A 15,979-nucleotide genomic window follows, 5' to 3' on the forward strand; every position below is an offset into this window, starting at 1 on the left:
ATTGAAATTGAGGTCCCGGTAATGACAGGAGCAAACGGAATGCTAACTACCTGATTTTGTTGTCATTGATCGTGGCTGGAGCTGTGTCTGAGTTATATGGGTAGCTCTTTATGCACCATTGAAATACTCTGTAAAAATAGCCTGTAGTTCAGATCACAGCTTGGCCACAGTCATCCATAAATTCCAATAAATACTCAGAGGACCACATAACACCTGTGGGCATCTGGCCCAGCTACTGATTACACTCAGAGTGCCTCAGGTGAGCCTGTACCTGCTGTAAGGTAATGTAGAGGATATGTGCTCATGATGTAATTGGAACAGGGCCCTTGCTAACATTGCTGTGCACTTCAGAACTGTATCAATGCTTGTACTGTCGCATGTCTATTGATAGGTCTTTGAGCAACAATACACTTCATTATGTTTACACTAAGTGCTGTGATAAGTAGGAATATAAATAGGCACTAAAAATCAACACCTGCTCAATCCCTTTGTATAAACGTGAACTGTTTGGATTGTATTTCATATAATTACATTAAACCAGTATTTTACAGTGTCTTTCCAAAGGCTACTTTAAGGAGAGCTTTAAGAACCGATTATCTCATAAAAAGCATTGTTAAAATTAAGTTTACAATGAATCTGTCCGTTATTACCAGGTTCATAGCCCACGCAAGTCCAATAGCCCAACATCTAAAGAATAGCTGGTTTTCCATTCAACCTTTTAATGCGAAGTTTGACCACTCGAATATGTGGAAACTTCTAAATCGAATAAGAATTCGATTCTTTATAGGGGTAGCTTTAACTGCCGATTAGCTTAGGGTATGATGCGACTTAGGTTAAAGGCACCCAGTGCAACTTTTTTTTCAAACGTGTAAAAAAGACTAGAAATTGAATGTTTATTTTTCGAGTCTCAAGCCTATAAAGTTGCACTGGGTGCATTTAATAGGAGTTTGTTTCGCATGAAATCGCATTCGTCGAGACTTTAAACGTGTTTCTGTTTCAGTTGCTCTGATAAGGTTAACATTTGAACCCAAAGCTGTTCACAACTGTTCCCTTGATAAGGAGGTTGTCCATTTTTAATTCGCATAACACAGCGGATAGAAACGCGCAAAGACTCGTGCTTGATTATGCGAATGAGTTGGATGACATCCATTTAATGACATTTGTTTCTCAGAATGGCACTTTCTCCTACGTAAGATAAGGCGGTGTAGAGCGCACCGGGTCGGTGAATAAGGAGTTCAGCCTGCGAGGGGGATCTTGTGACATCTGCTGGTGCAACCTTCTGCTACTTACATCTCGATCTTCAATCACTGTAGCTGGGAGCGATACACTAGATACCCCACATCCAGCAGCGGCACGCAGGATTCGCCTTCTCCTTCCCTCTCTCGGGTTACTCATTTGAACAATAAAATAAACTTGGGAGTTGGAAATGCAGTCGAGGAAAAAGGGCAGGGTGGGTCATATAAAACTCCAAAAAAGTTTGATTACAACTGAGATTTCTCCAACCCCTCAACATTTATTGATTTGTTCTTGTCTCCTGCCTCTCCGTTCCAAGGCAGAGTGGGAGTTCTAAGCGATATTGGAGGCTACTGACCATCATGCTCAAAGCTCAAAACGGTTCTGTGTGTTCTGAAAGTAAAAGAAGGCCTATCCGTGGCTGGAAATTATATTTTATATTTATTTAGCAGACGTATGTAATATTTTGGATAGGCTACCTGGAGAACATCCTTTTTTGGGGGAAATGTAATAATAAATAAATATAATATAGGCCAGGTTTATGTTTACATGATAAACTGTCTAGAATAATCTCATATTCTTTGTACTTCACAACAATTAATTATGATAAAAGATAACCAATGTCGTGAGCATAGATAAAAGTTAATTTGGAGTTTAATACCTTCCGGAAGTGTCCGCGACGTCAAAACATACAATGACCAACTTAAACATGGCATTCCTCCTGATTCAACCTGATTTACTGCCTAAACGTTTCACATGAATAATTAATGAGATTCCAAGCATCTGTTCATTCTAAACAAACATCAGCGGGGTTTTAAAGTGGGACCTCGCTCTGCGAATTCTAATATACCCCCTCCCTCCCCCCCCACACACCCTCCGTCAATGAAGCCAGTGGTAGGATTGTTTGGGTTTGTCTCAAATCTGTTGTCTGAACCCATTCAGCTCGTAGTCTATGCCTCGATGTCTTGCAGACAGCGACACTGCCCTCTTCCCCTCCCCGGATCCAGTGACTTGCGCTCCGATAAGTAAACACTAACCTCGTCGACTATCACTCGCCTCTCAGGCTCAGCAAATCAGTGTGCGCTTCTCCGCAAAGCGAGGGCGCTTTGGATTCCGTTCTCGTTCATTGCAGGATGGCATTACCTCCGTAGTGGAGTGAGAGACAGTTTTATTTCACCGGGGTGGGCTAAGTCCACAAGTTTGTCTTATATCTTCAGTTTGGGAAACAGGCATTGACTCTGGGCTTAATACAGTTTTGTCCCTGGCTGCCTTGACTACAATTGTAGTTAGCTACACAATGTCAGTAAGTAGAGTGCGTACGCGAATTTTGCTTTTGCAGTGTCTGGTCACCGGTTCCCTGTGTACCGCGTTCACTTTCACCGAGGAACCTGCGGAGAGAGCTGCCAAGTCGGATGGATATTGCAGTAGGATTTTAAGGGCTCAGGGAGCAAAGAGAGAGGGCTACAATGAGTTTCGACTGAGAGTTGAAGGGGACCCAGAGAATTACCAACCCGGGAGCACATACAGAGGTACGTATGCCCTGTAGAAATGTTGCCCTGCTATTTGATAGAGTTAGAGTACTTTCGCGGGTCTCTGTCCCATCGTCTCGGACACGGCACCTTATCACTGAAGTCCTTGAATAGTGTCGCAGGGTTAACAAGAGAATAAGCAGTAGCTTATATTTTATTAGCGTGTACGAAGAAGAGCGCGCTTTTTGCCTGGAGCTCGAAATACATTCGAGATAGAAAGCCATCTGGGTTAAGGGGAAAGCCCTAAAGGATTTTAATGAACGCTGCAATAAAAATGGTAAAACGGATGCTGAGTATAACCACTTTCACAGAAATTTGCTCATCAGAGGATGTTTAACTCTGACAAGGATGCTAATAGTATAATTATATTGACATGCAAAGCTGTTACATAGTTCAGAGCAATTAAAGCCTGATGAATTTCATACACCCATTTTAGTTTGGCAAAGCAGAAGATAAATAACTTTTTTAAATGTCACAAACAACAAAAACAACAGATATCTGAGAGCGTTCTGCTACAGTTAGTTTGCTTGGATGCTTCTCCTGGGTTCTACTTGCAGTTGAGCAAGTTAAAATTCAAAGACATAAAATTCATTCAAAGACATAAAACTAGCACACAACTATTAAAGGAAGCCAGTAGTGTTCTATTATGTAATGCATCTTTCATGGTACTATATTAACCTCCTCCTTCTCTATGTTGAACAGTGACGTTGTTTGCGTCCCACCCTGCTTATTTCAGAGGCTTCACCCTCATAGCTCTGAGGGAAGGCAGAGAAGGGGACAACGATGAGGATTATGCTGGGAATTTTCAGGTAAATTCTAAACTCTGGAGTTATCCCCGTTAGGCTGCATTCTCATTTCAGTGTGGATAAGTATTGTAATGCCTGTCTGTGAAGTTGTACTAGTCTTTGTCGTACATTATCAGGTACCCCTGATATTAACACAGAGCCATGTTGGCTGGTGTAGGGGATATAAAGATGTATAGCTTTTCTCTCAGAGGAGCCAAATGTGCGTTGAGCCACACCTGCCAGTGCTCTAATGTATGTGCCATATGCTGCTGTTGCTCAGCCACCAGGGGTGCCTCTCTGAACAAGCTCTCATGCAATATGAAAAAATCACAGGGGAGGGAGGGAGGAAGGGCGGGCGTGCAGACGGGCGGGCGGGTGGGCAGGAGGATGGGAGGGTTGAAAACAGCCCTGAAACCCTTCACATACTCAACACACCTCGACCACTAACAGACTTCTAGAATTTTGCTTCCGTGAAAGACCTCCACCAGTGCACAGACGCAGAACTGAACATGTGCACAAACAAGGCGTATATGCACTGAAACACACAGGAGCATATGGATATGCGTACACTGACGCCCACGTGTTTGCACCCAAACACACACACAAATACACACACACACACTCACACACACACACACACACACACACACACACACACACACACACACACACACACACACATAAACAAACACACACACACACACACATACACATACACACACACACCCACACATGGTTCTAGAGGCAGCTTGATTACCTCTCACCTCACCCACTGAAATCCCTCCATTTATGAGCCCTGATGCGTATGTCCACGACCAGTCCATTTCACACCCCCCTGAACACATTAACATGTCCACTAACAAGTACAGGGACATGGAGTGAAGTGCTTTCTCTCTCCCTCCCTCTCTTCTTTATGACCCCCCTGAATGAAAGCCATTTCACATGGGAATAAACCAGCCTGGTGAAGGCGGTAAGTGCAGACTGAGTACTCCGCTCGATGCTCCCACCCACCCGGGGATGGAGAGAAACAGTTGGAGACAATGTGTTCATTTGGGGGGGGGGAGAGAACAAGCCTGCTTGTAGCACCAGTGCCCTTCCCACTCAGCAAGGCAAGTGGAGTTTAAAAACAGGTCAGTTCAACAGCGTGCAAAGGCTTTGACCAAACAGGCACTTTAATATCTGAAGCCGCTTGGCAAATCAAAGTAGGGAGCCTTTGGGGTATGCACGTATGCCTTTGTTGTGGTATTACCTTCTGACAAGTTCAAGAAACACACAGAAGGCACGTAGGAAAATAATTGTACAGTGATGAAACAAGCTTTTGCTTTGTTGTCGGGCTAGCTTTGGGTAGCTTTGTCTCGACACATAGACCTCTTGGTGAGGCTCAGAGGAAGTGTTTCTTTTATAATATTTTGATACTCTGTCTTCACTCCATCACCTGCCATCCATCTTGTTTTGCTTCTCCACCCCTGGGCACAGAATGCCCTTTCGCACCCCTACCCCTCAGAACCCAGCCTTTCTCTGGACTGCATGAGTAATCATTTCAGCTACAGTCCAAAAGGCTAGAGCAGTTTTTGAACAATCCCGAGCTAGAGGAAAGAAAAGCTGTTGTTAAAAGAACGAAGTGCCTTTGAGTAATGAAACATGTGGATTCCTCTGATGCAGTGTTGGACGTTTGCATAGTAGTTAATAGTGTATGATTAAGATCCATATGGGATGTTCCTCTGTAGAGCAGAAACAGAACTGATTCCCTATGCTTGGTTCAAATACTGTAGATGTCAAAAACATCATGAGAACCCTTCTCATCTCGCACTCCTTCGCTCTCACACTCTCTCGCTCCCTCTCACTCACTCAGCCAATGTGGCTTGTGGCGCTGCTCTGTAATTCACCAGGATATGTCACAGGGGCAGTGGCCAGCTTTTAAGTGTAATTATTTGACTAATGACACCGGCTACGTGTAGGGGACGATAAGAACACTCTGAAGGAAAGGAGCAGGGCAGGCTTAGTGTGGCGCTGGGTGGAAGCCCTCAGCCCACCTCCATCCCTCACACACACACACTCACACACACACACACACACACACACACACACACACACACACACACACACACACACACACACACACACACACACACACACACACACACACACACACACACACGCCTGTAAGTGGAGCTGTCACTCTGGGAGCCCACCCGGTGTGTGCGGCAGGACTAATGACTGAGTGCCCAGTGCATGCTGGCAGTGCTGACAGGGTGTTGACGCTGTAACATAGTGTAGCCCCCCCCCCTCCCTCCCTCCCAGAAGCCCACTGCGTTTCTGCTACACAAAAGAAGTACCTGCTGTCTGTGCTATAGCATATGGATTGCCATGTTTGTTTAGGTTTGGTTGCAGAAAGATTCAGCAGTGTTCTAAATATTTCACGTTGAGCTTTGTTGTAATTATGTGTGTGAGTTTACAGGCTTATGTGTGTGTGAGTCTGTGTGTTTGTGTGTGTGTATACCATAACATTTGCATTCCATCTTTCATGGCTTTAGTTACTATCCTGCTTGTTTTTACACTTCACCCATAGATCTCATTCACAGGTTTATGGATCTCCTTTCCTTTAGTATTTGTGGCTGTGTCACCTTCATCTTACAGTGCTTGAAAAAGTAAAGAAAATGTGAAGAACCTTTTGGTCTATTATCATTATTTTTTGCTTTTAATGTGTCACCTAATTCTTGTTAGCTAGGGAGGCTGTGGCACAGGCCCAGTCCTCGAGTGTTCTATTTTTATTTGTTCCTGAAATTGATTTCATGCCATTGTTATTTAGCACCAGCCTCAGTCCCCTATGTGTGAGAGCCTTGCTTGCAATGGCATGTCATGGCAGACTGTGGGAAATGCCAAGGGCTTGGAAGTGAAGAATGTAGTCACACATTCGGTGTCAGCGATACGCTACCTCACTCTGCCTAAGCCCAAAATGATTTGAGGACAGAGGGCACATTATTCTTGGGGGGGGTAAAGAGTTTAAAGATACCTGCTGAAGTACTTCAACAAGCTGCTCAAGAGAAGCTACAATAAACTGGTGCTGGCAAAGTTGAAAAAAACCCTGTCTGTTATTTCTTGCTGATTCACTCTCACCCACACAAAAATTGTGTTCATATTTGTGCTAAAACAGGCTATTACACTGTTATAGTCTAATATTCTTTCTCTCTTGCTCTCTTGTTGTCTTTCTCACATACAGATGCACGCACGCACACACGCACATGAACGCGCACGCGCACACACACGCGCACACACACACACACACACACACATACACACATACACAGGCATACACTTAGAGAGACACACATTGCAGGTGGCCAGATTATCTGAGTTAAATCAGACAGAAGCCTCGTGCAGCTGTGGTGGCTCTCTGGTCTCTCTCTCAGTTTCAAATGAATGACTCCCCATAACTCCCTCAGTCCACACAGACACTCTTGGAAGCTTTGGGACCACACCCAGCATCTGTGCTGGCCTGGCCAGCTCACAGCAGGGGCCCGGGAGACCTAGAACGTCAGAAACCCCAATGCCTACCTCTTCCTTGCCTCCAACCAACCAACCACCCCATTCCCCCTCCTTCCTCTGAGACCATCTCTTCTGGAAGTCACAAAGTTTACTCTTCCTAATTTGTGTTAAGTTAATTTCCCTCTCCTGTTAAAGGCCAATCTTCCCCAGTGACTGGTGGGGGGGGGGGGGGGGTGAGGGGATGAAGGCGGTGGGGGTATTTTTTTGCCGCGCTGACAAGAGTGGCCATCAAATCAAGCCCGGCCACCCTCAGTCAGCCTCCCTCGGCCAGCCAGAGTGTGTGTGTGTGTGTGTGTGTGTGTGTGTGTGTGTGTGTGTGTGTGTGTGTGTGTGTGTGTGTGTGTGTGTGTGTGTGTGTGTGTGTGTGTGTGTGTGTGTGAGTGCCTGCAGTGACAGCCACTTAGAGCTGCTACAGAGAGGCAACAGCATCTCGCATTCTCTCTCCCTCTTTTTTTCTCTCTCTCTCTGTCTCTCCCTCTCTTTCTGTCTCTCACTCTTGCCCCAGGGCTGAGGTGACCCAGGAGAGCTTGGCGGGTGCCTTCTACCTGAATGGAAGATTTGAGGTAGACGGGAGGTTGATTTGGAATCTGTTAGTGTGCAGCCTGTCAACAATCTCTTGCAAGATGCTTAGAGCTCTGTAGGCATTTTTTGTCTCTCTCGGGAGGGATACTTTGCACAGTATGTAGATTTTCTTCAACTTGATTTTGTGTGTGTGTGCTTGTGCTTGTGTGTGTGTGTGTGCGTGTGCTTGTGCGTGTGCGTGTGCGTGTGCGTGTGCGTGTGCGTGTGTGTGAGTGTAAGTGTGGTTGTGTACATGTGATGTAATCTGATATCAGCAGAAAAAGTCACTCAAGGATTACCATTGCCTGAAAATGATTGGGAAGAGAGGCGAGATTATTGTTTCTCACAATGCCCTCGTACCAGTACCACTTGCAACTCCTCTTCCCCCTTTATTTCCCCACCGCCAGCCAGAGCTGTCCGGCACTGGATGCTATTGTTTCAGGTGCAGCAGCTGGCTCTTGCACACATGCTCAATCAAGCCCAAACAGTGGAGGTCAGAGGTCAAGGCAGAGCCCATGCCAGCCGCTCCTCACAGCTGGCTTTTACGGCATTCTCGTGGAGCGTCATAGAAATCTGCACACACACACACACACACAGACACACACACCACCCGTTGTCTGTGTCTAGCTCTCTGAGAACCCCTGAGGTCTTTCATCAACCCTGGTTAGGGTTGGAGCAGGGTTGCAGTAGGGGTGTCGAGGCAGGTAAGCCACAAATCAGGGCCGCAGACAAACTCCAGACTCCAAAGTAAACTTGCGGGTGAGATCGTGTAGCTGAAGGAATTCAGCACTGACATCTTTATGATGTGCGGAGAGAGTGATGCGTTCAGTGCTATGCTGTCACTTCTTTTCGGCGCAAGCACAACTGAAGGATATCAGTGCCATTTGGCTGCCAGTGATGGTGAAATCATGTCTTAAGCATGCTGGATTTTGTGTTGTTTGACAGCTTACTTGAAATACGCTATTTTGAGCCACATATATATACAACCACATGCCAGTTGACTGTGTGTCCTTGTGACAACTGAGACGAACGAGGAGCTGTCTGATAAATAAAAATAAAATACAAACAAAAAAGAATGTTCATTTTGGCTTTTGTAGGAAATTGGATGCCGTTTAGCCCATAAGCATGGCAGTAAGGATTATATACTTTTGTCTTGTGTTCTCTATGGAATGTGTTCACAAAGTCATCTGTAGTTCTGTCTGCCTGACTGAAATAAAGAGATTCCCACTGACCTCACTGGCTCAGGCGGTCAGGGTTGGAATAACACTCCCCCCTTCACTTATCCACACTCTTCCATCACACACACATACTCTTTCTCTCTCTCTCTCTCACACACACACACACACACATACACACACACATACACACACACACACACACACACACACACACACACACACACACACTGACACTCACCATTATCTGTCCTTAGTAAAGCACTTCCAGCTGAGAACACATGACCTACTTCTGACCTTCGAGGAGCACCCTTCCAACCTGACATCTATAAGCATATACCTGACCCCTGTCACTGTGTCCTCATGAGGCAACATGTACACACATAAGCATGAGTGAAAGAGTGTGTTAAACACGGTATTGATTTACCGAATATGCCTGCCTGGTATAGGGTGGCCACACTTTCAATCATTTATAAGATGCATTTATCCATAAAAGAAGAGATAACTGCATGTTATTTATCACTGCAGGAAATTACTGTGAATTACAGACATGTCTTTGTGGCTTGCCTGCCCCTGTGGTATACTCGACCGGTATGGCCTTGATATGTTAAAAGTATAGCTTGTACGAAATACAGGTGTAAAGCACAATAGCACTTGAAATGCATTTCAGATGCTTTTTCCATTTGTGTGCTCCACTCCTACTGTAGCTAGGCTATTCTTTTTCCACCTTCAGTGTTCCACCTTTAGTAATCTTCAGTAACGGAGGGCCTCTATGTTTAACTTAAGGAGCTAACTGGTTGATGGTTGCTGCTCGTAATGCAGGGCTATACACACTGAGACCATTTAGTCACACTTTGAGACCTTTTTTGGACAAATTGTATAACTAGGCTCACCAGTGTGACTGCAAATCTGTCCCCTAAAGAAAAAAATCATCATCCTATATCACGTGAAACACATGGATGCGCGAGAATTGGTGTGTGTGTGTGTGTGTGTGTGTGTGTGTGTGTGTGTGTGTGTGTGTGTGTGTGTGTGTGTGTGTGTGCGTGTGAGTGAGATAGAAAGTGCTTGGAGTGGGGAGACATGGCTATCGAGTTATAACAATAATGTCGTTATAACAATAATGTCTGGAGACGATTCTGCACGAGGTGTCATCTTCTCATCTACCTGTGTCCTATCTGTCACTCTCGCTTGGCAATTTGGTGACAATGAAACAATCTATCGATTTATTTTCAAAACCTGACAGATGCTTCTGTCGGCAAAAAATGACAATAACATTCAGTACTGAATTGGGTGAATTGAATACTGAGTTCAAGACAATCCGACTAAAAGCCCAGCATGTGCGTAGTTTGCTGGAGTTCTGGCAGATACAATGAAAAAGAAGGCCAGTGAAAAGTTAAAGGATTCCGCTGATCCGTCCTTCATGATTGATGTTAAAGGATTCTGCTGATCCGTCCTTCGTGACTGATGTGTCAACCAAAGAATGCATCTGCGCACAGATCCTGCATCAAGGGAGACCAGCAAATATTTTGATTAGTGTCTACGTTTAATCAGAAAAAGGAGCAGTGGTGAAAGAACTATTCAGATCCTTTACTTAAGTAAAATGACTAATACCTGGAGGTGGAGGACGTGCTGAGATTTGTAGCAATACCACAGTGTGAAAATACTCTGTTACAAGTAAAAGTCCTGCATTCAAAACCTTAATCATTGAAAATAGGCTATTTATTACCAAAGCATTTATCAGTAAAACAGTTAAGATGTGTTGAATGTGTTGTGTTGCATGTGCGGATATTGTTTGCCAGTACTCCTAACATGTTCAGTAAGAAGCATGTGTGCCAGACTGAAACCCTGTTCTAATGGCACAGGTAGAAAAATCAGTTTGAAGAAAATATTAGACACACACACATTGCCGCTTGAAGTTGGTATCATTAACTTGAGCTTTTTTCTATCATATTAAACACAACAAAGTGTAACTGCCTGTTGAAATGTTTAGGCACTTTACAATAACAATCATAACTAGAATGCGTTTTGTGAACGAACTGCGAGAGTGTGCTTGCTCTGCTCTGCAGTGGCCGAGTGCGCATATGTTGTTGAGGGGCCTCACAGACTGATATCTGAGAACAAAATCTGTATAGTACTGTGTTTTCTGTGTTCAGTACAACGTTGAATGCAGGTTGTAGGATGAATCTGCCAGCCTTCCAGTGTAACCGTCTGCAGTGACACTGAATACACCTTTTTGTTTTCAACCAATATATTTTAACAAGCAACCAAGCTCAACCATTATATTTTGGCTCCACTGACGTTTAGACATATGAGGGTATCTTTGTTGTTCTGTTTTTGTTTGTTTGTTTGCTTGTTTATTGTGAAAGGGTCTAGTGTGTTACATTTAGCTTGGAGAAGTCTTAAAATAGGCTCCAAGTGACATTATCTCTTATGGGGTGTAATTATTCCTCCAAAGGTCGTGTTAATCAATGAGTGCACCTGAATTGTGCGGTATTTGTTGAGGGAGACTTGGGCTTGTTTTGATTTTGTATTGGTTGCGGATGCAATAAATCTTGTCTGTGCTTCAAATGTAAATATATTTATTGTCTCTCTGTATTATGAAACTTGCATATTTACTAAGCACAAACATTTCAGGAGTCATGGTCATAATAGTTCCAGAGTTTCGTTATACTGACTTACTGAGCTAAGTGAATTGTTGAAATTGTTATCTTGGTAAAAGGAAACATCTCTGCAACAATATTGGAATGAATGCGGTTACATAGTCAGCTTTACTTAAAGTGTATTGTAAGATATAGCTTGTAAGACTTAATGCACTTAGAGTTAGACTGTAGGTCTAGTATCTAACGTAAGCAACACTTTTACTGTATAGATAGAGAGCACGTGTATCACATTGGTTTAATAGTCTGTCAAATTAGTTCTAGTTATTGGTGTTCGTTGGCATAAAAAGTTAGTCTTCTCTTATAAGCCTAGGTCAAGGATGGGCAACTGGCGGCCCGCGTGCCGCATGCGGCACGCCTCTTCATTTATTGCGGCCCGCCGATACAGTTTCAAAAAAAAAAAAAAATGCTTCATTCTGTTGACGGACTTTTACTTTGACATCATTCAAAATGCACGTCTTGTGGTAAAGGGAACAGCTATGAAAGTAATCTAGCACCATGCTAACATAGCTCCTAAGTTTCCTAAAGGCACAGAGCTATGCAAGCACAACATAAATACTTTGAATCGTCAGTCAGAGAAGCAGACTCAGCTTTTTCGGAAATAACTCTGAAAGTACTCTGAAACGGTCACGTTGGCTGGCATCGTATCAGGTGGCAGGGAATATAGTCATATAGTGATAGAAAAGTCATATAGTGAGGGAGAGTTTGTGAAGTCTTGTGTACGTGATGTCGTTGCTATCCTCAACCCCGAAAATGACGGATCACAGCGGTCTGTGTCAGACCTGCAGCTGTCAGGCACGGAAATTGAACAGATGATATCTTTAACAACTTAATCGAGACAAAGTTATGTACAGATCTTGAGAAGTGCCCTCTCAAAAGTTTCCTTGGCCCCACCAATAAAACAATTAAAAAACGTTTTATTTTGAGATCGTCAAATTCACACTTAACTGCAAATCGAGTAGCACAGGAATCCAGCCTGTTTCAGACTGCAATGGGAAGCACGCGCCTCTGTTTGGTCGTGATTGAGTGAGTGAACAGACGTTGATAACGTTTAGTAAACAGACTTGGACCAACAGTCCGACCCAAGCTGGTGAAAGCTGCCATAATCAGCTGCTGGATATAAAGGTGATGAACATGAAGTTTAAAATAGTAAAATAAACTAAATGGTTAAATAATCTCGAGTTAATTCTAGATGTCATGGCTCTCTTGTATCATGCCGTTCATTGATCCTGTGGTTATGCTACCTTACTCAGTTGAACTCTAGCCTACAACATTAACCTACTCACTTGAGCTGCAAATCCCTACCATACTACAGTATAATTATCACCTATCTCAGCAGATGTCTTCAATATGTTTATTGTTGTGTCATATTTTAAATCTATATTTGTTAATTTATCTTCCTAAAACTCACTAGAAGACACTATTTAAAAGGTTATTTTCAAAAAAAATCTTATGGGGGAGCATGCCCCCAGACCCCCCTAGTTTTGCTTGGTCACAGGAAAAATAATAGGTGTTTTCTAGGGGAAAGCCTGCCCTAGAGTGGGAATCGGCCCTCTGGTAGCGATAAAGAAAAATTGTGGCCCTCTCCAGCATTAAAGTTGCCCATCCCTGGCCTAGGTAGTACATCTGATTAGAGCTAGCAACCATGAATTGCAGATTAAGGGGTCCCCTATCTCAGTGTTCATTTTGGCAGCTATTTTTAGATTCAGTCTTAAGACAAAAATGCATAATAGTTTTAGTCACATTTAGTCATAGTTATCCTTCATAGTTTCAGTCTAGTTTTCGAAAACTCATTACAATTTAGTCTAGTTTTAGGCACATTTAAAATTCCATATTATAGCCACATTAAACTCCTTCTCAGGCCCAGGGACCTCCTGTGTTGTGTCAACTGCATAGTTATCTAGCTTGCAGTACTTAAATTGTGGATGCAATTAGTCTCCAAGATACAGATCTCATGCCTACAGCTGAATTCGAATTTGTTTGTAATAAATAATCGAATGTGATGATGAAGTACGGTACGCAGCGTCTTAACTGAAGCTCAACTCAACTATTACAGCACCTAGCTTGCCGCTAACACTAACTGAAAACACACTGGAACATAGTGGCTAGGTAGCTAGCTGCTAATAAGTAACATATATAAGTAACACATCAGCAGTAATGAATCAAGTGTACTGATATTAAATGTACTACAAACATGCCATTCTTAAATTAAAGCCAGTGACATGATGGTTAACGATTAACGAGTTAATGATGGATACCGACAGTTAGCATACCTAGCTAGGTAGCATTACCATTGGATTTCAATGGCAGTTATGCTAGCTCTGGCTATCCAGACAAAGGAGCCTTGTTTTTGGACACGTATCACTTGACGAGCGGGGGCAATACAGTCATCTGGAAAGTTTAAAATGATACTAAACGAAGGGAAATCTACTGTATGGAGATATTTCTGCTCAGTAGACAATGCAGATTCTAATTAGGCTGGTGGATATGTCCAATGTAAGAAGTGTGAAGTTTTAATGAAATAGGATTGATGCAAATTTCGTTCTCCACAACGATATGGATTAACCTGGATGGCTGCATGTAGTTTCAGAACGAACGTCAAAGATCTTCAATGGTAAGACTTGTCGGTTGTGCCTCTGTTGGTGTCTCGTAAAACGTGAGTTTTATTAAAGCATAGCGTGTGTATTGTGTAGCTATTTCATTCCGAGATGGCATGGGAGTAAAATGCTCCGCTCTGCTGCTGGTATACAGACAGCCGGAAAGGTTAACAAACGGAATGAAATAGCTACACATTACACACGCTATGCCTTAATAAAACCCACGTTACTCACATACTGGTTAACACTGTTAGAGCGGGTGTATAAACTGTACCTGAAACTGTTGCCACTACATTCGTTTTAATATTTTGCACTCTCTATCTAACCACTTGTTCAGGTGTTTTCTTGAGTTGGTAAAGCCAACTACTGCACACGTAGTTCCCGAACCACTTTTCCTAGTTAAGTTTTCCATCCTTTTTCACACTGTGTCTCTGCGTCGATATCGGAGATACCTATCATCACTCTATTCACGATTGTATCAATATTATATCTAGGTTTTCTTTGGTGACTGTTGTCGGGCCTTTTGAACTGTCTGTGGGTTGTGAACGTAAACAACTCGCTAGCTATTACTACTACTGTATCATGATATAAAGCTTTATGGTGGTTTTCGATTTACATGATTTTTATGGCATTTAAGAGGTATAAACCTTGATGGTGGTTTTCGATTAGCATGATTTTTATGGCATTTAAGAGAGCTTCGCCTTCTCCTATCTCAGAGTGGGTGACGTCACAATGGCTCAACCTTCCACCATGTTAGTCAATGAGAGAAAAAGGTGATGAAAATGAGGAATAAAAAAGGAGTGGCAAGGAGTACCGCCAAGTCATAGCAGGTTGCACGGGATCGGGCCGGATGTTTTGGTGTTTGAATGGCGTCTCTATCTCAATCGGGCGAGGAGTAGTTAGCTGCAAGAAAAACGGGGAGAATAAATAAAGAAAACTTGACGATAACAATACTGTGCTTCCCTTCGGGCAAGCACACTAATAAAGAAAACTTGACGATAACAATACTGTGCTTCCCTTCGGGCAAGCACACTAATAAAAACAAGCAGAGCAGAAAATAAAATAGCACATCATAGGTGTAATAAACACAATCAATTGGTGATGGTAAAACCCACAGCTGTCTTACTAGGTAATGTGAATGAAGCAGTAAATAACTGTATGCTACATCTAAATCGAGGGATATCACACTGTACATGACTAGCACAGGTGTCAGTGAAGGTCTATCTGCCAGACAATGGCTTTTGTTGGCATATTAAACATTAGGAACATCAGCCTACTCTCTTTAGGCAAAGGTTTAGCCCCACCTTGGTTGGGAACAGGACAAGAATAAAATCTGAATGTTTCATTTCCCCAAAAAATAATTTGTCAAATTGATACCATTTGATGGCCATTTATCATGGTATTGTAATTTCAGGGTTTTCACTTTGATCAATTACACACAAAGTCATTTTTGTGCCCAGCTTTTGCAGTTCTTTTGTAATTTCCCTTAAGACTTAATCAACTTTACTGTGAAGTTTTTTTAAGTTGAAGTTTGTTTGTGTTTCAATGACTCTTTCTGCATCATCTGTGTCTAGTGGGGTATGCTGTTCTGTTTTTGTTTCTCTGTTACTTGCTTATTGACTTTATTGAGCACACAGGATTTATTGAGCTTTAGTTTAATCTTACTTTTGACTTCTCTACCGTGTGTGTGTGTGTGTGTGTGTGTGTGTGTGTGTGTGTGTGTGTGTGTCTGTGTCCGTTTGTGTCTGTGTGCATCTAATCCATAGATCATTGACGAAGAAGACACCCAGTTCATGACCAACTGCCCTCCTGCTGTGACCGAGAGCACCCCTCGCAGGAGGACCAGGATACAGGTGTTCTGGACAGCGCCCCCTTCAGGCAGCGGCTGTGTCTTCC

At 43.1% G+C, this 15,979-nt stretch overlaps 1 protein-coding gene across 1 annotated transcript in view; it reads left to right on the forward strand.

The window, feature by feature from the left end:
* Positions 1-2,530: 2,530 nt before the first annotated feature.
* The window catches only part of spon1a (spondin 1a), a gene marked incomplete at both ends in the record, with an annotated part of 80,464 nt that continues 67,015 nt past the window's right edge, over positions 2,531-15,979 (forward strand). The window contains 3 exons of the mRNA XM_080843391.1: positions 2,531-2,762; positions 3,465-3,571; positions 15,850-15,979. The exon at positions 15,850-15,979 is cut by the window's right edge and continues 4 nt beyond it. Of these exons, the coding sequence (XP_080699517.1) occupies positions 2,531-2,762; positions 3,465-3,571; positions 15,850-15,979 (469 nt within the window). The remainder of the gene's footprint in view (positions 2,763-3,464; positions 3,572-15,849) is intronic.

This window comes from Sprattus sprattus (genome assembly GCF_963457725.1).
Source record: "Sprattus sprattus genome assembly, chromosome: 8".
NCBI classification, from domain to species: Eukaryota; Metazoa; Chordata; class Actinopteri; order Clupeiformes; family Clupeidae; genus Sprattus; species Sprattus sprattus.